The sequence below is a fragment of the Leguminivora glycinivorella genome, chromosome 11, assembly GCF_023078275.1.
Source record: "Leguminivora glycinivorella isolate SPB_JAAS2020 chromosome 11, LegGlyc_1.1, whole genome shotgun sequence".
NCBI lineage: Eukaryota > Metazoa > Arthropoda > Insecta > Lepidoptera > Tortricidae > Leguminivora > Leguminivora glycinivorella.
Genome location: NC_062981.1, coordinates 20,977,234 through 20,993,951, shown reverse-complemented (window position 1 = coordinate 20,993,951; position 16,718 = coordinate 20,977,234). Strand labels below are relative to the sequence as shown.

The following is a 16,718-nucleotide window of genomic DNA, read 5'->3' as shown; positions in this document are numbered from 1 at the left end:
TCTCAGTGACCGTTAGGACTGGAAAGCTGAAATTTGGTACCAATATGTAGGTATATCAATCACGCGTAAAGTGAGGAGTGATTAAAGCAATTAAAGGTTACATTCGCGCAAATAAATGAGGGTCTTACTAAAATTACATGATCATAAACGCGTCCTCATAAATGATACAATATACAAAATTAATTTACATCAAGGCTGTTTTTATCACATAACAAAACGAACGGAAATCCGTCAAACAGAACAAAATAAAATATTGTTTATAAATACGTCAGTTCGTATACGATTTATTACGCTCTGTATTTATTTAAGCAAAATGTCGATGTTTATTTCGTACGCGGATATATTCGTCGCAATTATATGTATACCAATGTTATTTCTGTTTCGATTTTTGCCATCGTAATTCATATACCAATGTGAGCAATCTTTTTATCAAGGCCCGTATATACTTAACAATATATAATTATGTAGGCCGCTATCGGATGTAAGAAGCGCCTGGCATCCGTTGGCTCGTTGGGTGGACGACATTCGAAAAACTGCGGGGCACTTCTGGATGAGATTAGCCCAGGACCGGGATAAGTGGCGTACACGAAGGGAGGCCTATGCTCAGCAGTGGGCGATTAATGGCTGAAATGATGATGATGATGATGTAGGTACTTAACATATTCAAAATATGACTTGAAATATACGTAACACGAAGTAGCATATTTGTTTATGAACGGACAAGAGGGGGCAAAATAGAAATACAAAAATCTGTCAAGGTGACAAGCACTAACCTTCTCTCCGGGAGTCAGGAACTGCAGGCAGGATTGGCTGGGGTCCACACTTCATCACGGAAGCACAACCGTTTTTGCACATGTCTTATAACAGTCTGTCAGGTGTCAACAACTAATTAGAGGGCCGCGCGGGCGGGGCGAGGCGCGAGGGGAGGGGAAACATATCTTTTAAATATATATGGTTAGGTAGGTAGAATTATAGGTAGAATTTTGAACAATATTTTTTTGACTGTACTGAAAAAGCGCTGGTAGCCTAGCGGTAAATGCGTGCGACTTTCGTTCCGGAGGTCGCGGGTTCGAACCCCGACTCGCACCAATGAGTTTTTCGGAACTTATGTGCGAAATGTCATTTGATATTTGCCAGTCGCTTTTCGGTGAAGGAAAATATTGTGAGGAAACCGGACTAATTCCAATAGGGTCTAGTTACCCTTCGGGTTGGAAGGTCAGATGGCAGTCGCTTTATTCGTACGGAACTGGTCCCATCGCGAGCTAGTAAGCTATGAGCTATCGGCTATAAAAACGAACGAAAGATAAGTACTCCCGTGCGAATAAAAGAGACTCGGCGATTTTGATAGGTCACCGCTGGGCGAGTAACGGAGTAACTATAAAAATCGCCGTGTCTCTTTTATTTGCACGGGATCTTTTGTTCGTTTTTATAGCCGATAGCTCATAGCTTACTAGCTCGCGGTAGGACCAGTGCCTAAAACTAGTGCCTACGCTAAATCTTGGGATTAATTGTCAAAAGCGGACCCCAGGCTCCCATGAGCCATGGGAAATACCGGGATAACGCAAGGAGGATGGTGATGACTGAAAATGATGCTTGGGTATCAAACTCGATTCGGTAGGTATGGAAATCAAATTCGATTACAGACCTTGAGCACCGCCATTTTCACTGACTTGATTAAAATATAATGTCATATTTCAATCAATTTAAAAGAAAACCTTAACAAATTATACACCTAATTCAATTCAATTCAATTCAATATATTTATTTCGAAAATTAAAAATCCATAGAGTGTTAGTAAATATCACAAATCCTTAAAACTATGTTAGTACTAAAACTAACTTAATACCACCTATTGACTATATATAAATAAATTTAATAACGACATGGAGTGGCGATTGGCGGCCTAAGCCTTTCTCAAGAATCATTCACAGGTGAAAACCGGATGAAAATCCATTCAGTAGTTTTTGAGTTTATCGCGAACATACACAAATACGCACACTAAGGTGTAGCGATAGTGATAGTCATAACAGCAAAATTTTAACCTAATTAAAGTGACAAACAAACGAGTTTGTAACTTTTATTAGTTGTGTCATTAGTTTACTCCAAAATGAATCTGCACGTACAGTCAAATTGAATAATTAACGGAACAGTGTGCGTAGCAAAATGGCACAAACGCTCACGAAACGAAACGCTCGTAGATATCTATCTCTATCGCTCGTGCGTATTTGGCGCGACAGAGCCAGACTACCTATCGCGGCGTTTCGTTTTCGTTTCGTTACGGCACCTGGCCCCGTAGCCGAATGGCATTTAGCCTGCGACGCGAAATGAAATCGAAACGCCACCACGCCCACGCTAGCCCGAGCTGCCGGTCGCCTTCACTGCGGCCCCGAACCTGGCCCCGCTCAAACGGTATCACCAGGCTCTTCTTCTTCATCGAAACCTCATGACTGAGGGTCGTGACCACCATAAGTCGCTGTACGTTGCAGTGCTCTCCACTCAGGCCGATCTTTTGCCTTCCTAAAGGATCCCTGGAGCCCAACGCGTTACCAACCAACCAACCAACCTTCATTATTGTGCTGAACCAGCGCGTGGGTAATCCGGCTCTTTTACGATGGCCCTCCACTCCTCCGACGATCAACACCTTCACGATCGACCAGCGACGATCACCAGGCTAGGGGTCGCGGGGTTGGATAACGGCTGGTAGCGGTAGGGCTAGCAATCACCGGATCGCCAAGCCATCCACAAATAGACGACGTCAGACCGCCCCACATGGATGGGGCGCGCCCCGACACAGCCCCCACAGCGCCCAGCGCGGAAGGGGCCACTCACACCCCAGCAGGGGTGTCGAATGAAGACACACCACCACCATCGAAACGCTACAGAAAGGTAACCAGGGTGCGTAGCCGAATGGCATTTCTCCGACGCCAAACGAAAACGAAACGCCGCGCCAGTTTGACTGGCTCTGTCGCGCCAATACGCACGAGCGATAGAGATAGATATCTACTAGCGTTTCGTTTCGTGAGCGTTTCGTGAGCGTTTGTGCCATTCGGCTACGCACCCTGGCTCTGTCGCGCCAAATACGCAAGAGCGATAGAGATAGATAGCTTCGAAAGAGATATTATCGTGAGCGTTTCGTGAGCGTTTGTGCATTCGGCTACGCACACGTTATGAGGAAAGTACAGTCCTTCTAATTAACAGGAAATTGACGAGGGGCAAAATTCCCTATTGCGAGTTAAACTTTCTCGCAATTTCGTGATTCTACTAGAAAATGGGCTTAAGTTAGTTGAATATGGTGGCGCTTATGACCTTTTGAAATAGGTGACAAAGTTGTGATTTATAATTAATGCGAAAAGTAGGGTTATTAATGTATCATGTGTTGTTAAAAGGGTTAATTCGGTGCTACTAGTTAATAATAAGACCCTGCCTAAGCCGCGGTCCTGGGTTCGAAACCGGTAAGGGCATTTCTTTGTGTGATAATGATGACTGTATAGTGTATAATTATATTATATTAGCTTTTGCCCGCGGTTTCGCTCGCGTTGAATTCGAAAATTGCGGAATGCTCCATACAAACTTCCACCCTTCATTCTGGGTAAGTGGGGGGTTAGAAAGAGACAAAAAGTAGCCTATGTCACTCTCCATCCCTTCAACTATCTCCACTTAAAAAATCACGTCAATTCGTCGCTCCGTTTTGCCGTGAAAGACAGACAAACAAACAGACACACACACTTTCCCATTTATAATATTACTAGCTTTTGCCCGCGGCTTCGCTCGCGTTAGAAAGAGACAAAAAGTAGCCTATGTCACTCTCCATCCCTTCAACTATCTCCACTTAAAAAATCACGTCAATTCGTCGCTCCGTTTTGCCGTGAAAGACAGACAAACAAACAGACACACACACTTTCCCATTTATAAAATTAGTTTATAATATTATTATATTATATAGATATATCGTTTCCTGAGTACTTACAACCCAAGCTTCCTCGAGCTAACCTTGGGACTGAATCAATCCGTTTAAAAATTAACTTTAATATTTATTTATTTATTTATATTTAATAAATAGTTATTTGTTTTACAAGGGGGCAAAGTAGTTGTTTAACCGCACGTGCCAATATTGATACCCGAGCAAGCGAAAGATTCCAATATTGAACCGCGAGCGTAGCGAGTGGTTCAAAAAGTGGAATCTTGAGCGTTGCGAGGGTATCAAGGCACGAAGGTTAAACAAACTGCCACCGAGTGAAACGCAAAATTTTTCACCACACCAACACGAACAAAATACTGACTATGAAACATGAAACTAAATCAAATCCATCAATTTATTCAACATTTATGATTCAAAATCATCATTTATAGGTAAAATCTAGCAGCCAGATTAAGACATCGAGTTAAAATTTGTATGAAATTACTTAGCCCCCTTGTGGATAAAGTCATAAATTAAATATAACAAGATCATACCATCCCATACATTAAAATGCGACCGCCTAAGACCGCGCTTACACTCCACCACACATAGATGGCGCCTCAAAAAAATGTCTTGTAGCTTTCGATTATACTTGTAGATGGCGTTGTCACCTTTGACATAGATTTACGGCTCGGAATTGACACTTAATGCCAATCTATAAATAATCGGTGGCAACAAGGCATTTTTTGTGGCGCCATCTATGTGTGGTGGAGTGTAAGCGCGTTCTTAGGCGGTCGCATTTTAATGTATGGGATGGTATGATCTTGTTATATTTAATTTATGATAAAGTGCAATTTTGCTATCTGTTTTCGAATAGCAAAGAAAGCCTTTACCAGTTGGTGGTGTTGAAAAAACATTCATTTATCTGCGTTGCGTTCGGTTGATGATGATGATGATGATGATGTATTCCTGTTATCCCTCACTAGGGACATAGGGCTCTTAGAAGAATCTTCCACTTTTCACGATCCTGGGCGACTGCTTCCAAATCCTTCCAGCCTAGTCCACTTGCGCCAGCCTCCTTTTCCACTGACCGCCTCCACGTGGTACAAGGCCGTCCCGACCGTCTACTGCCAGCGTTAGGTTACCTACATGAATATATTAACACATTTTTATTATGGTAACAGTATAAAATTAGCGGGGCAGAGGTAGGCCAAAGAAAAGATGGCGGGATGACCTCGACGCATTTTGCAGCGACTGGCCGGAGCAGGCGGCAAATCGTGATGAGTGGCGGAAGAAAGGGGAGGCCTTTGCCCAGCAGTGTGACACAACTATAGGCTAGGAAAAAAAAAGTATAAAATTCGTGTTCTGATATTTTTGCAACTGTACCAAACTAATAAGTATTTATGATATACTTACTATCGAATCCCAAACATTTGCTCTGACTTTTACAGCCGTCTGAGAAGTCTGATTGAATATAAGTTATTTGTGTATAAAATATCACATAAAATGGGCATAAAAATATATGGCACGCTCTCTAATGTCTCTTCAAATTTTATATGTTTGCATTTAACATTAATAAAATCGCAAGAGTAAAATTGGCAATAGGTATTCATTTTACTACTGCATTAGAAAATTCTTAAAAGTTCTAGAAAAAGTTTATTTCATGAAAGCGCATTCAGTGCATCCATTATAGTGCTTACTGTGGGGCCTATTCTACCACACTAATATTGACACTTGAAATTGACAATTCTGTTGTTTGCATCAGTTCACTGTTTCCTGTGTGGCTTGCACATTTTCACTGTAATTTAAAATATGTAACACAGTTTTTTTTTAGTAACATATTGTGTAATTTTTTTTAGTAACGTATTTTCACTCAACGGATAACTGTTATTGGCCTAAGACTATGTAAAAATACCTATGTAAGTTGAATATTTACGGCTGTTGTGGTCCTAAATACCAATAAATAAATAAATAAATAAGTAACATTATTACTCAGCGTCGATATTTTTATTTCTCAAACAGTGGCCTGTTTAACCACAGTCACTGTTGTAGCCCGACAGTGACGCTTAATAAAATATTATTACTCTGCCTCAATATTTTCTTGTTGAACAGGCAACGAAAGGCTAACTCACTGCTCACTGTGGTGAAACAGCCCATTAATTTCACCATTATGTCGACTCATATAATAAAACTATTCTTTCTTCTCCAGGACCGGAAAACTCCATTACCCCACAAATGTCTGCGGGCCACTCTTTGAAGAGGAGCTGGAGTTCTGGGGGCTGGACTCCAACCAGGTGGAGCCGTGCTGCTGGTCCACCTACAGCATACACAGGGACACACAGGTCAGTTCCTTTTCCAGGTCTCTGGTCAAGACTCCACTACTACAGAAATGTCTGTGGCCAGTTTGTTGAGAAGCTGACGGTACCATAGTTAAGATATTGTCAAAGTTCTGTTTGTGGTACATACCCAAGAGAATCGAGTCTTAAGAGTTACTGTCAAAGTAAAATGTGTAATCACAGTGCATAGACTGCCATCTCTCGATACAGGCTTGAAACTTTTGAACCGCAGTTTTGACAATTTGGCCCATATTGTTAGCTTGATATGTGTTAAAATGTCAAATATTAATGTTAGCGCCATTTGGCCGAGCATTTCCCAAACAAAGGTGTAACGCCATCAGCCCACCGTACCTTTTTCTCTAGGGGCTCTGAGGTACGTTTTTTTCATAGACTTTATCCGTCTATACGGTTCTAGGTTCATATGTCTTTGTACATACGTATTTTTTTTTGGCCTGCGTTAGTGTCTTACTGCTGGGCAAAGGCCTCCCCTCTCTTCCTCCACTCGACCCTATCACTCGCATTTCCCCACCAGTTGGGATAAAATAGGTAAACAGGTTCTCTAAAAACTGGGGCTGGATTCTAGATAGAATCATGTTGCTGTATCTGTAATCGGTGTGTGTTCTACAATCGTGGTAGAATCGTGGGACACACAGACTAGTTCCTAGTCCAGGTCTGAAGGCTCCAATACTCCACCAATGTCTGTGGGACGCTGTTTGTGGAGAAGTTGAAGATATAATAAGATTTCGCGTCAAAGCCGTATAAGTTCTTTCTAGGGTTCCGTACCTTAAAAAGGAAAAACGGAACCCTTATAGGATCACTCGTGTGTCTGTCTGTCCGTCTGTCACAGCCATTTTCTCCGAAACTACTGGACATATTTACTTGAAATTTGGTACACATATGTACTTGTGACCCGAAGACAGACATGTAAGTTAAATGAAGAAAATTTAATTATAGGGGCCACTTTTGGGGGGTGAAAATAAAAATTAAAAATCAAAGTTTCTAGAATTATATCTCGTTACATATCAAATGAGAGAAAGGTTTTTATATTTAATGACGTTACAGTCTTATATTTTATTTAAAGATAAGGCTTATTTCCTTTAAGCAGTATGCAACTAATAATAACTATATGCAAAACACCTTATTTATCACCTCTATAACTGACATACCCTCTATTCTGGCCTCTATTAGTGATACCCTCTGTAAATGAGACAAACATTTTATTATGCCTGTCTAACTGAGACCCTGAATAAGTGGAATACCTCTTTAAGTGAGATAAATTTTGTCGTCCCTTGAAGTCTCACTTATCCAGGTTTCACTGTATTAGACATTGACTACCACTTGTAAATGGTAACTTGTAGCTTCGTGAAATGAGCCCTAGATAAAGAGACGCGATAATAGCGCGGGCGAGTTATACGGGGTGGCTCACTCCGCGATTCTATCGCCGCGCTACAAGTACATGCTGGCGGCCGCGAGTTCGCGGCCTAATCGGGGGTGGCGCGCGTTCTCACGGAACGCACGTTCGCACTTTCTATTGTTACTTTACGTCGCGAGTTTGTTTTTAAGGTTCATATGCGATGTCCACGTGTGGAATGGCTAATAATGCTTAGTTAAATAGACATCATGAATAAAATAGGACAATCTTACACAGATCTACTATTGATCCCACGGGAAAGTTCAATAAGGCTTGTGATGTTAGGACTTAAACAAACATATAGAAATACTGTATATAGAGGTATACCTAGAAAGTACCCACTTGAATATACTTTTTTATTTCCGCTACCCAAAGGTTGTCTGGTAGAGATCGCTCTTTAGCGATAAGACCGCCTGTTGTCTGCCTCTATTTATAATCATTTGTTTTGTCTCCGCTGTATCTTTTTTCTGTATCTCTTGCTGAGGTGTGCCAATAAAGAGTATTCTATCTATCTATCTATCTATACAGCGTGTGGATTCCATACGGGCGAATAATGTATCCAGTTATAGTATCTGATCATACGAATCGTGTACTATAATCATTTTGTTAAAAAGTGTTTTTAATTAAGAGTAATTATTTTTTTAAATCTGACCAAGCAGCAATGTAGGTACCCTGTCCCACTTCATACGTTGACATAAACGTCATGTCGTAGTGACGTTTAGGTAGGTACGCTAATTGATGTGGACGTAATACATTGCGTGCTGAATTATTATGCATGAAAAAATTTTTTTTCATCTATTAAAAAAAAACAAGTAGTTAGGCTTCTTAGGTCCGATCACAGAACTTAATTTAGATAGAAGAAACAAATTCATATATTTGTATAGGGGCCGAGCGTGTCAAATTTTGTACTGTAGTTGATTCTTGCCTGTAATTTTAAATATGTCTCAGGCTCTTGATTGTTCATAATTTTTGTGTTGTTGCAATTGAATATCACGTAACGAGGCATTTTTTATGTTTTGGTTGACTTCAACTTACAAAAATTGACGCCCGAAAGCTGCAAGCTGCGAGTAAAGACGGACAACTCAGTGGATTTCACTGAGTTCATTTGACACGCTAAGTAGATACGTTTGCTTGATCTATGGTATATATGACATCTGTGGGTCCGATACTAATCGTTACTAAGATATTCGCCCGTATGGAATACACACATAAAACATTTTATCTGAGTATTAATTCGTGCATAGGCAACCCTATCGTCCGACGCTGCGCACGTGCGGCTCTTTTCTTTGTTAGAATTTTGTAGGCATTTAAAAAGGCGGCATTTCGTGAACATCAAAGCAGTGGGTCTTCTGTACTTGTAAACATGCACACATAAATACATACATAAAAAGGTTTATGTTGGCGACTGGCTGGTGCGCGACCTCCTTAAACGTTTAAAATTATGTCACTTTCGAAAATTGTTCTCATGTTATGAAATATGATTGATTAGTCAGTCTGCCTTCTGTCACGAAACTATAAATAAGCTTATGTTTGTTTACCAATATCAATAATTAAAATAAGTGCTTTTATTACGTGTTTTCATCATTTTACGTTACTCATTACAGTCCACAACCCCGCTAGCTATCAGTTTATATTAATAAAGAAACAAACAACAGTGTCATTTCTAAACTCTAAGGAAGGGAAAGATAGTAATCTTTAAGATTTGATTTAAAAGATACACGATACACGATACACGATTGGAGTAGAGTTATTTGTTTCTAAATATGAATATCTAGAAAATACCTCAGTTACTCGCGGCTTCTAAACTCACGTGCCCTCTTTAATGCCTGAAAAGGGGCCTGAAATTGGCCCGAAACATGTCGCAGCACTAGCAATATATAATAACGTGGGTACAACCGTAGTTTCATTAAATATTTGAATATGTCTCACGAAAGTTTAACGTCTATACTCGAGGAAGACCGCAGCCAAATAGCACTAGACCCTACTCATAGTGTTGTGTTCCTGCCGGTGAGTAAGGCTGCCAGAGCTCAACGAGGGTGCGGGGTGCTGACGACTGGAGGACTTACGGAACTAATTTGTTCCGTCTATTGTCCTTTGAGTCGTCGGCAACCCAAACCCTCATTTGAACTTGTACACTCCTTTTTGCTGTGTACTTATACTTAACACAGCAAAGGGGAGTGTACAAGTTTCTAATGGGGTGGCAACGCGCATATGACACTCTTTGAGTTGCAGGCGTCCATAGGTTACTGTGACCGCTTTCCATCAGGCGGACCGTATGCTTGTTTGCCACGGACGTAGTATTAAAAAAAAGGAAGATTAGCGTTTCATTTTTATTGTACAAACGATTGGCCTCTCGACCAGGCCAGAGGTGTTAAAATTAGCGTCACTTATCTGACACTTTTATCCCTATACTCTCTTTTGGATACTCAATACTGTTGTCTTTCGCTTATGCATTCAAACAGCTCGCTATACAGGGGGATTGTCTGGCTATACAGGCTGCTCGAACAGCTCTCCGCTATACAGGGGGATTCTTGTTTATTTGCCTGCGATATTGGACGAGCCGCGTGCAGTCGCATGACTCTTTAGCGGCCATAAAAACAGCGGATTGTCTATAACTATTTTATTAATACGACAATTTTGAAATACTTAAAACATTTTACCAAAACCTACTTAGGTAGCCCTCTCTATAAAAATAAATCAAATTCGATCTTTTTTTTGTCTAAAATATTGCATCTAATTTTCCCGTCAACTTAACAATGGTCACACCGATTTTCTGTACTTGTATTATAATTATTTACTTGAAGTTTGTTGAGAAGTTCAAGTATGAAATGAAAAGCCTTCAAAATATCAGTAAATGAATCATTGAAGTCAAATATTAGTTAACTGCTAAATAGGTTAGTAATACTTTTTAAAGTATGTATTTACATACTATTATTATTCTAAATGATGATATATTTTGTGTAATAACAAGAAAACCAGGAGAACCAGGTATTTAATCATTAATTTATTTATGAAATAAAACTATGGAAACGGATTAAATCGCGTATAATGAATTTTAAATTCATTATATACACGCGATTTAATCCGTTTCCATAGTTTTATTTCATGAGTAACTATCGCGGTAACCGAAGACAATATCATTAATTTATTTATTTAATTTTCGCCAGCAGGTGTAATACTAAAAACTTACATAAATATAAACACACTATATACGTATTAAAGTGACCTCTTCTCAACAGCAAACCGTAAAACTATTATGTGATTATAATAGTGAATACAAAATACTCGAATAAAAAAACGTTTAATATCAAGCATTAAATTTTTACGTCACTAATCGCTGATTTAATGGCTCCAACAGTGCCAAGTTCGCCTCAAACCATCTCTGTTTTGAAATATGAACCTCCAATATTCCTAATGGAACAAATGAACAAAAGAAGGATTCGTACTGATGGTTCTTATTGAGATTCTGCTTATTTGCATTTACGAGCTTTTTCATTATAACTTGTATAGTCAACCAAAATTTTAAATCCTAGGCCACTCTAGAACCCTCACAGAGAAATTTTCATTGTGAATTTAACAAGTTCGACTTGTTGCGGGTTCATCCGTTTACAAGAAAAGTATTTTAGTAAACGGAATAAATCACAATATTCATGATACAGGTCTAGTTTACCCTTCGGGTTGGAAGGTCAGATGGCAGTATCTTTACTAAAAAACTCTTAAGATTAGTTGTCAAAGCGAACTCCAGGCTCCCATGAGCTGTGGCAAATGCCGGAATAACGGAAGGAGAATAAAAATTCATGATACAAGTCGAATTTGTTCGGACAATAAAAAGCGAGGCGTTAAGTCCGCCATTTGTACTTTTTATTGATAATTTATGCAATAAAGTTTAAATAAATAAATAAACAATAAGGTCAAACTTGTTAAAACATATTTGATTGAATCAGCTAAACATTTATGTTTAAAACATTAAGTGTCATGTTGCTTTTATAAAATCGACTTGTTGATTCAAATATATTGTTGATTCAAATGACGATTAACTTGTAGAATGTAGGTACTAGTTACACTTAACAAAATCTAACTTGTTGTTTGAACCAAAGAGCACGTAGGCGCTATTTTAACCAAAAAACTTGTTGAACAAACATGAAAACTGGTTCTTTTTTCTCTCAGTGCTGTCCCATTGACACCGTGCTGTATTTGTCAAAGAAGTCACTTCCGACGTTTACTGTGAAAAGGTTCTACAGGATTCAAATTGGTTGACTGTTAAAAACTATTTTTCTATAAATATATTTTCTATAACATATTTAAGTCACTTTATTTTTTTTTCTTCATATTTACTTAGTCAATTAATTTTTGACATTGACCATCAGTTAAGTAATTTTCGTTATGAAAATATAGACAATCGCTACTATTAGGTTGTCTTTAATATTATATTTCCTTACGTTTGATAAAATAATTATGCAATACACGTTTCTGCGTGTAAAGGGGTTGTTGGCCCCATAACTGATTATATGCGTTATGTGTAGGCTATAACGACTGTCTAATATGTGTTCGGCCGGAGACCTTTTACTTCCCGTTCCCTGTCTTGGTAATCATAGCCATGCTTGCTACATGCAAAGCACGCTTAAAACACATGTGCTACGAATGGCGTAGCGCTACGAACAGTGTGGCCATGATAACACTTACAGGAGATTTCTAACTTAAACTGAAATCATTACCACATTTAAAGGGCGTATTTAATTCGGATAACGGGCGAGACGCACGATGATTTTAATGATTCCGAATATTGTTCTATTGTTGGTGTACCTACGTTTCAATTGCCCCCCCCCCCCCCCCTTCTAGCGTCTCGCGAGCGTAGCGTCGGGCCAACTGTATGGAAAAAGACGCCGCGTCGACGTCGCGCCGACGCAGCGTCAGGCTTTGCCATACAGTTGGCCCGACGCTACGCTCGCGAGACGCTAGATTTGGAGGAGGGGGCCTTATCCCTTAAAAGTTGCATGCTCGCTTCCTGCTGTGTATCATGAAATTTTGTCTATCGTTTATGTATCTTTGTTGGCAGAGTTGATCGCTCGTTTTGTGGCCACACATAGCACAAATGCACACATTCACCGAAGGTGCAGTGTAGTATTCTCTGAAATATGATCTCAATATAATATATTGAGATCATATTTCAGAGAATACTACTAATACTAATAATAAAAGCAATTACTGGTATATTGAACCTCGCCATCTTAGTTCCGATATATTATATCGGAACTAAGATGGCGAGGTTCAATATACCAGTAATTGCTTTTGAGATGAATTGCTTGTATAACAAATATTAATAATAACATTGTATTACTGAAAAGTACAATTTTACCCAATATTCACTGTCCTTATTTAAAAACTCAATTATATTTTTTGACTCAGTTAAACTTTTTCTACGACCAAGCACATAGTTTTGAATATTATTCTAGAATAACTTTCGTGAAATTCACACTGTTTCCTATATTTTGACGCAGTTTTGCATTACCAGCGCCCATGCCACCTGTCTAAAGCCAACCTCGTCGGCTCGCCGGCACCCACGCAGTAACGTTATAAGTAACTAGGTCCCTTATTGTTTTTGCTTTATATCAACGACCTGCCGCAAGCAACATCGCAAAAGTGTATATTATTCGCAGACGACACAACATTAATAATAAAAGGAACTGACAAAAGGATGTATGAATCGAACATAAATCAAGCACTGACCGATGTTAACACATGGATAGAAAATAATGACCTCAAAATTAATTTAAATAAGACTGCATTCTTACAATTCCATTCATATAACTCAAATCCAGTACACATAAATGTTAACGTTCACAATACATCTGTTGAAGAAACTCAAACGGCTAGATTTTTAGGTTTAGTTATCGACAAACATTTAAATTGGAAAGACCATGTTGACCAAGTTTGCTCCAAATTATCGAGGTTTGTTTTCGCATTAAGAAGACTAAAGGATTCAGTTTCTGTTAGGGCGGCGTTAACTGCTTACCTTGGATATGTGGCATCCACCCTTAATTACGGACTCTTGCTTTGGGGAAATTCCGTTGACGTTCAGAGGGTATTTATTATCCAGAAAAGATGTTTACGAGAAATAGGCGGTGTTCGATTTGATGACAGTTGCAGACCTTTATTCCTTAAATTCAGAATTCTTCCCTTAGCTTGTATGTACATCCTAAAGGCATGCCTATTTACCAAAAGCCATCCAGAATATTTTAAAAAGCGAGAAGAAATGTTTGCAAGAGAGCTACGTGCCCAGTACACAAATATGATATACCAGCCAGCTTGTAAATCTGATATTTATAGGAAAAATGCTTATAATATGTGTATAGTGTTGTTTAATAACCTTCCGCTTGAATTAAGAATGTTGAATGGAAATGAATTTAAGAAAGCACTGACTAAATGGCTACAAGACCACTGCTTTTATAGTATTAAGGATTATTTAAATTTCAAATTGTAATATATAATTTATTTATTTTTTAACTATTTGATTTTATTTCTAATTTGTAATGTGCAATAATTCATGTGTAAGTTAATATTTTATTTTATTTATAATGACTATGAAATTGTTTTATATATTAGGATCTAGGCTATTAATGATATGCATGTACCTGATGTACCGTTACGGAATGTAATATACAATGTAAACACTTTGCATGTTGGCTATATGTCGACTGAATACTGATTCTGTATCTATTTTTTAAGACCTATATTGTGACGTATTCTAGCAAATAAACACTTCTAACAATGCATTGCCATGGTCACATTTTTTTCATGTTTTACAATGTTTGCATCATTAAATAGGGTGTCCACCGGTTATATATGGTAGGCGTGTTCAGTGGATCCATGTATTTAGAACTCAACATTATAGTAATAACTAGCTTTTACCCGCGGCTTCGCCCGCGTAATAAAAGTATTCATTAAGATTTTCATTTGGATCCGTAGGGACCGTAGGTTTCTCTGTAGGTATATTTATCTGCGATTATTTCGATTGCACATAATACTTTTGCTTGCAATGATTGTAGAAATATTACACATCGACCACAGTGTAGGTAATTCTATATACGCTGGGGAAACCTTTATAAACATCCCACATAGCCCGTATTTCGACACTATGATCGGTGGGTAAAAAGTACTTTTTTCTATTATCCCTTACAATTTTTTACATTTTGCTTATACTTATCGCAAACGTAATCTTTAAGCAAGCAAACAACGATCGTCTTAGAGCACATTGATTGTAAGAGACCGCCGACCGATTATCCGTATCCCTCTAACGATACCCATATTATCCGTATCCGTATCCGTATCCGTATCCGTATCGCTATCGCTATCGCTATCGCTATCGCTATCGCTATCGCTATCGCTATCCCTATCGCTTTCCCTATCGCTATCCCTATCGCTATCCCTATCCCTATCCCTTATCAAGATGTTTAATGATATAACCAGGGACCGCAACTTTGGTGCCGATGACAGACGTATGACGTCAAGCTAAATACAGAGTGTTGTTATCTAGATTATATACACTTAATCAAATAACAACTTATTAGCCTCTTTAGTTTACTGATACTGCACCAAAGTTGCGGTCCCTGGATATAACACTTTAAGTTCTCGCGCTTTGTACACATATTTAAAGTCACATACAGGTCGAACGCGATTAATTAACATTATTTTTACCTTTTTTCCCAACGTTTCGGCCAGGTTGCACTGGCCGTGGTCGCGGAAGACTGACGTCCCAGCAAAATGTCACCGGAGATGTAAACAACACAAAACTACCCGATATTAATTTATATAAATGTTCGGGGTAGACAAATAAATATAATCTACCCGCTTTTAGTTAATGTTTATTTCCCACCATGTTTATTTTAAAGGTATAATGTTAATTAATCGCGTTCGACCTGTATGTGACTTTAAATATATGTTTAATGATTTCTTATCAAGTGCTAAAATATAAAGTTTCATGGTTTTATCATTTAAAATTAAGAAATCCCATACAAACTTTCAACCTCTTTTTCAACCCCTTCATCCCTTTTTTTCGAAATAAAAAGTAGCCTATGTTCTGTCTCAGGGTCTAAAGATTGTCTGTTCCAAATTTCATCAAAATCGGTTGCGTGGTTTAAGCGGGAAAGCGTAACAGACAGACAGACAGACAGACAGACAGACAGACAGACAGACAGACAGAGTTACTTTCGCATTTATAATATTAGTATGGATGGATGGAAAAAATGGATCAGTTACAACGGCCCGCCAGTGTTCGTCCGGCGCACCGCTCAAAACGCGCGTGAGTGGCCGAGCTTTAAGTGCATGGTCGTAGAAAAAGTTTAACTGTCAAAAAATATACTGAGTCTTTAAATACTCTTGTTTTCATGTCTGTGGGATATGGGTTAAATTGTGGCGTCGGCGAGAGGCTGGCAAGCTGTCACTGCAATGTCACAGTTTCGTTTTCTTTCAACCCCTTATTTGCCAAGAGTGGCACTGAGACTTTAGTAGTTTCATGTGCTCTGCCTACCCCTTTATGGGATACAGGCGTGATTGTATGTATGTATTCATCATCCTCGCCGCGTTGCTCATTGAACTATTTTCACACATCACACTGATGTTAATAATGGCATGCATGGAATAAAATAAGAACGCTTTCAAACAGCCCCTTCCTAGGACTAAACATTACATACGTTTTCCGTTACGCTTATGCTATCGAGTCATCATCCTCCTTGCGTTATCCCGACATTTGCCACGGCTCATGTGAGCATGGGGTCCGCTTTCACAACTAATCCCAAGATTTGGCGTTGACAGTTTTTACGAAAGCGACTGCCATCTGACCTTCCAACCTGAAGGGTAACTAGGCCTTAGGGGGCGTCCATTAATCGCGTCATACGTTTTTGGCTTATTTTAGACCCCCCCCTCCCCCATGGTGATCTTTGGTGATATTTTCAGGACCCCCCCCCCCCCCCGGCCAATATCACGTGTAATTTTTTGGCAACTTAAGTAGATTTTTTTCCAACCCACGAATCAACCAAATCATGGCGCGAAATTCAAATTTTCTATGAGAATAAAA

General features: G+C 39.0%; 1 protein-coding gene across 1 annotated transcript in view; it reads left to right on the top strand.

The window, feature by feature from the left end:
• Window positions 1-16,718, top strand: part of LOC125230862 (potassium voltage-gated channel protein Shaw-like) — a 465,585-nt gene that overhangs the window by 36,326 nt on the left and 412,541 nt on the right. Inside the window, exon 3 of the mRNA XM_048136115.1 lies at window positions 6,108-6,240. Coding sequence (XP_047992072.1) covers window positions 6,108-6,240 — 133 coding nt within the window. The remainder of the gene's footprint in view (window positions 1-6,107; window positions 6,241-16,718) is intronic.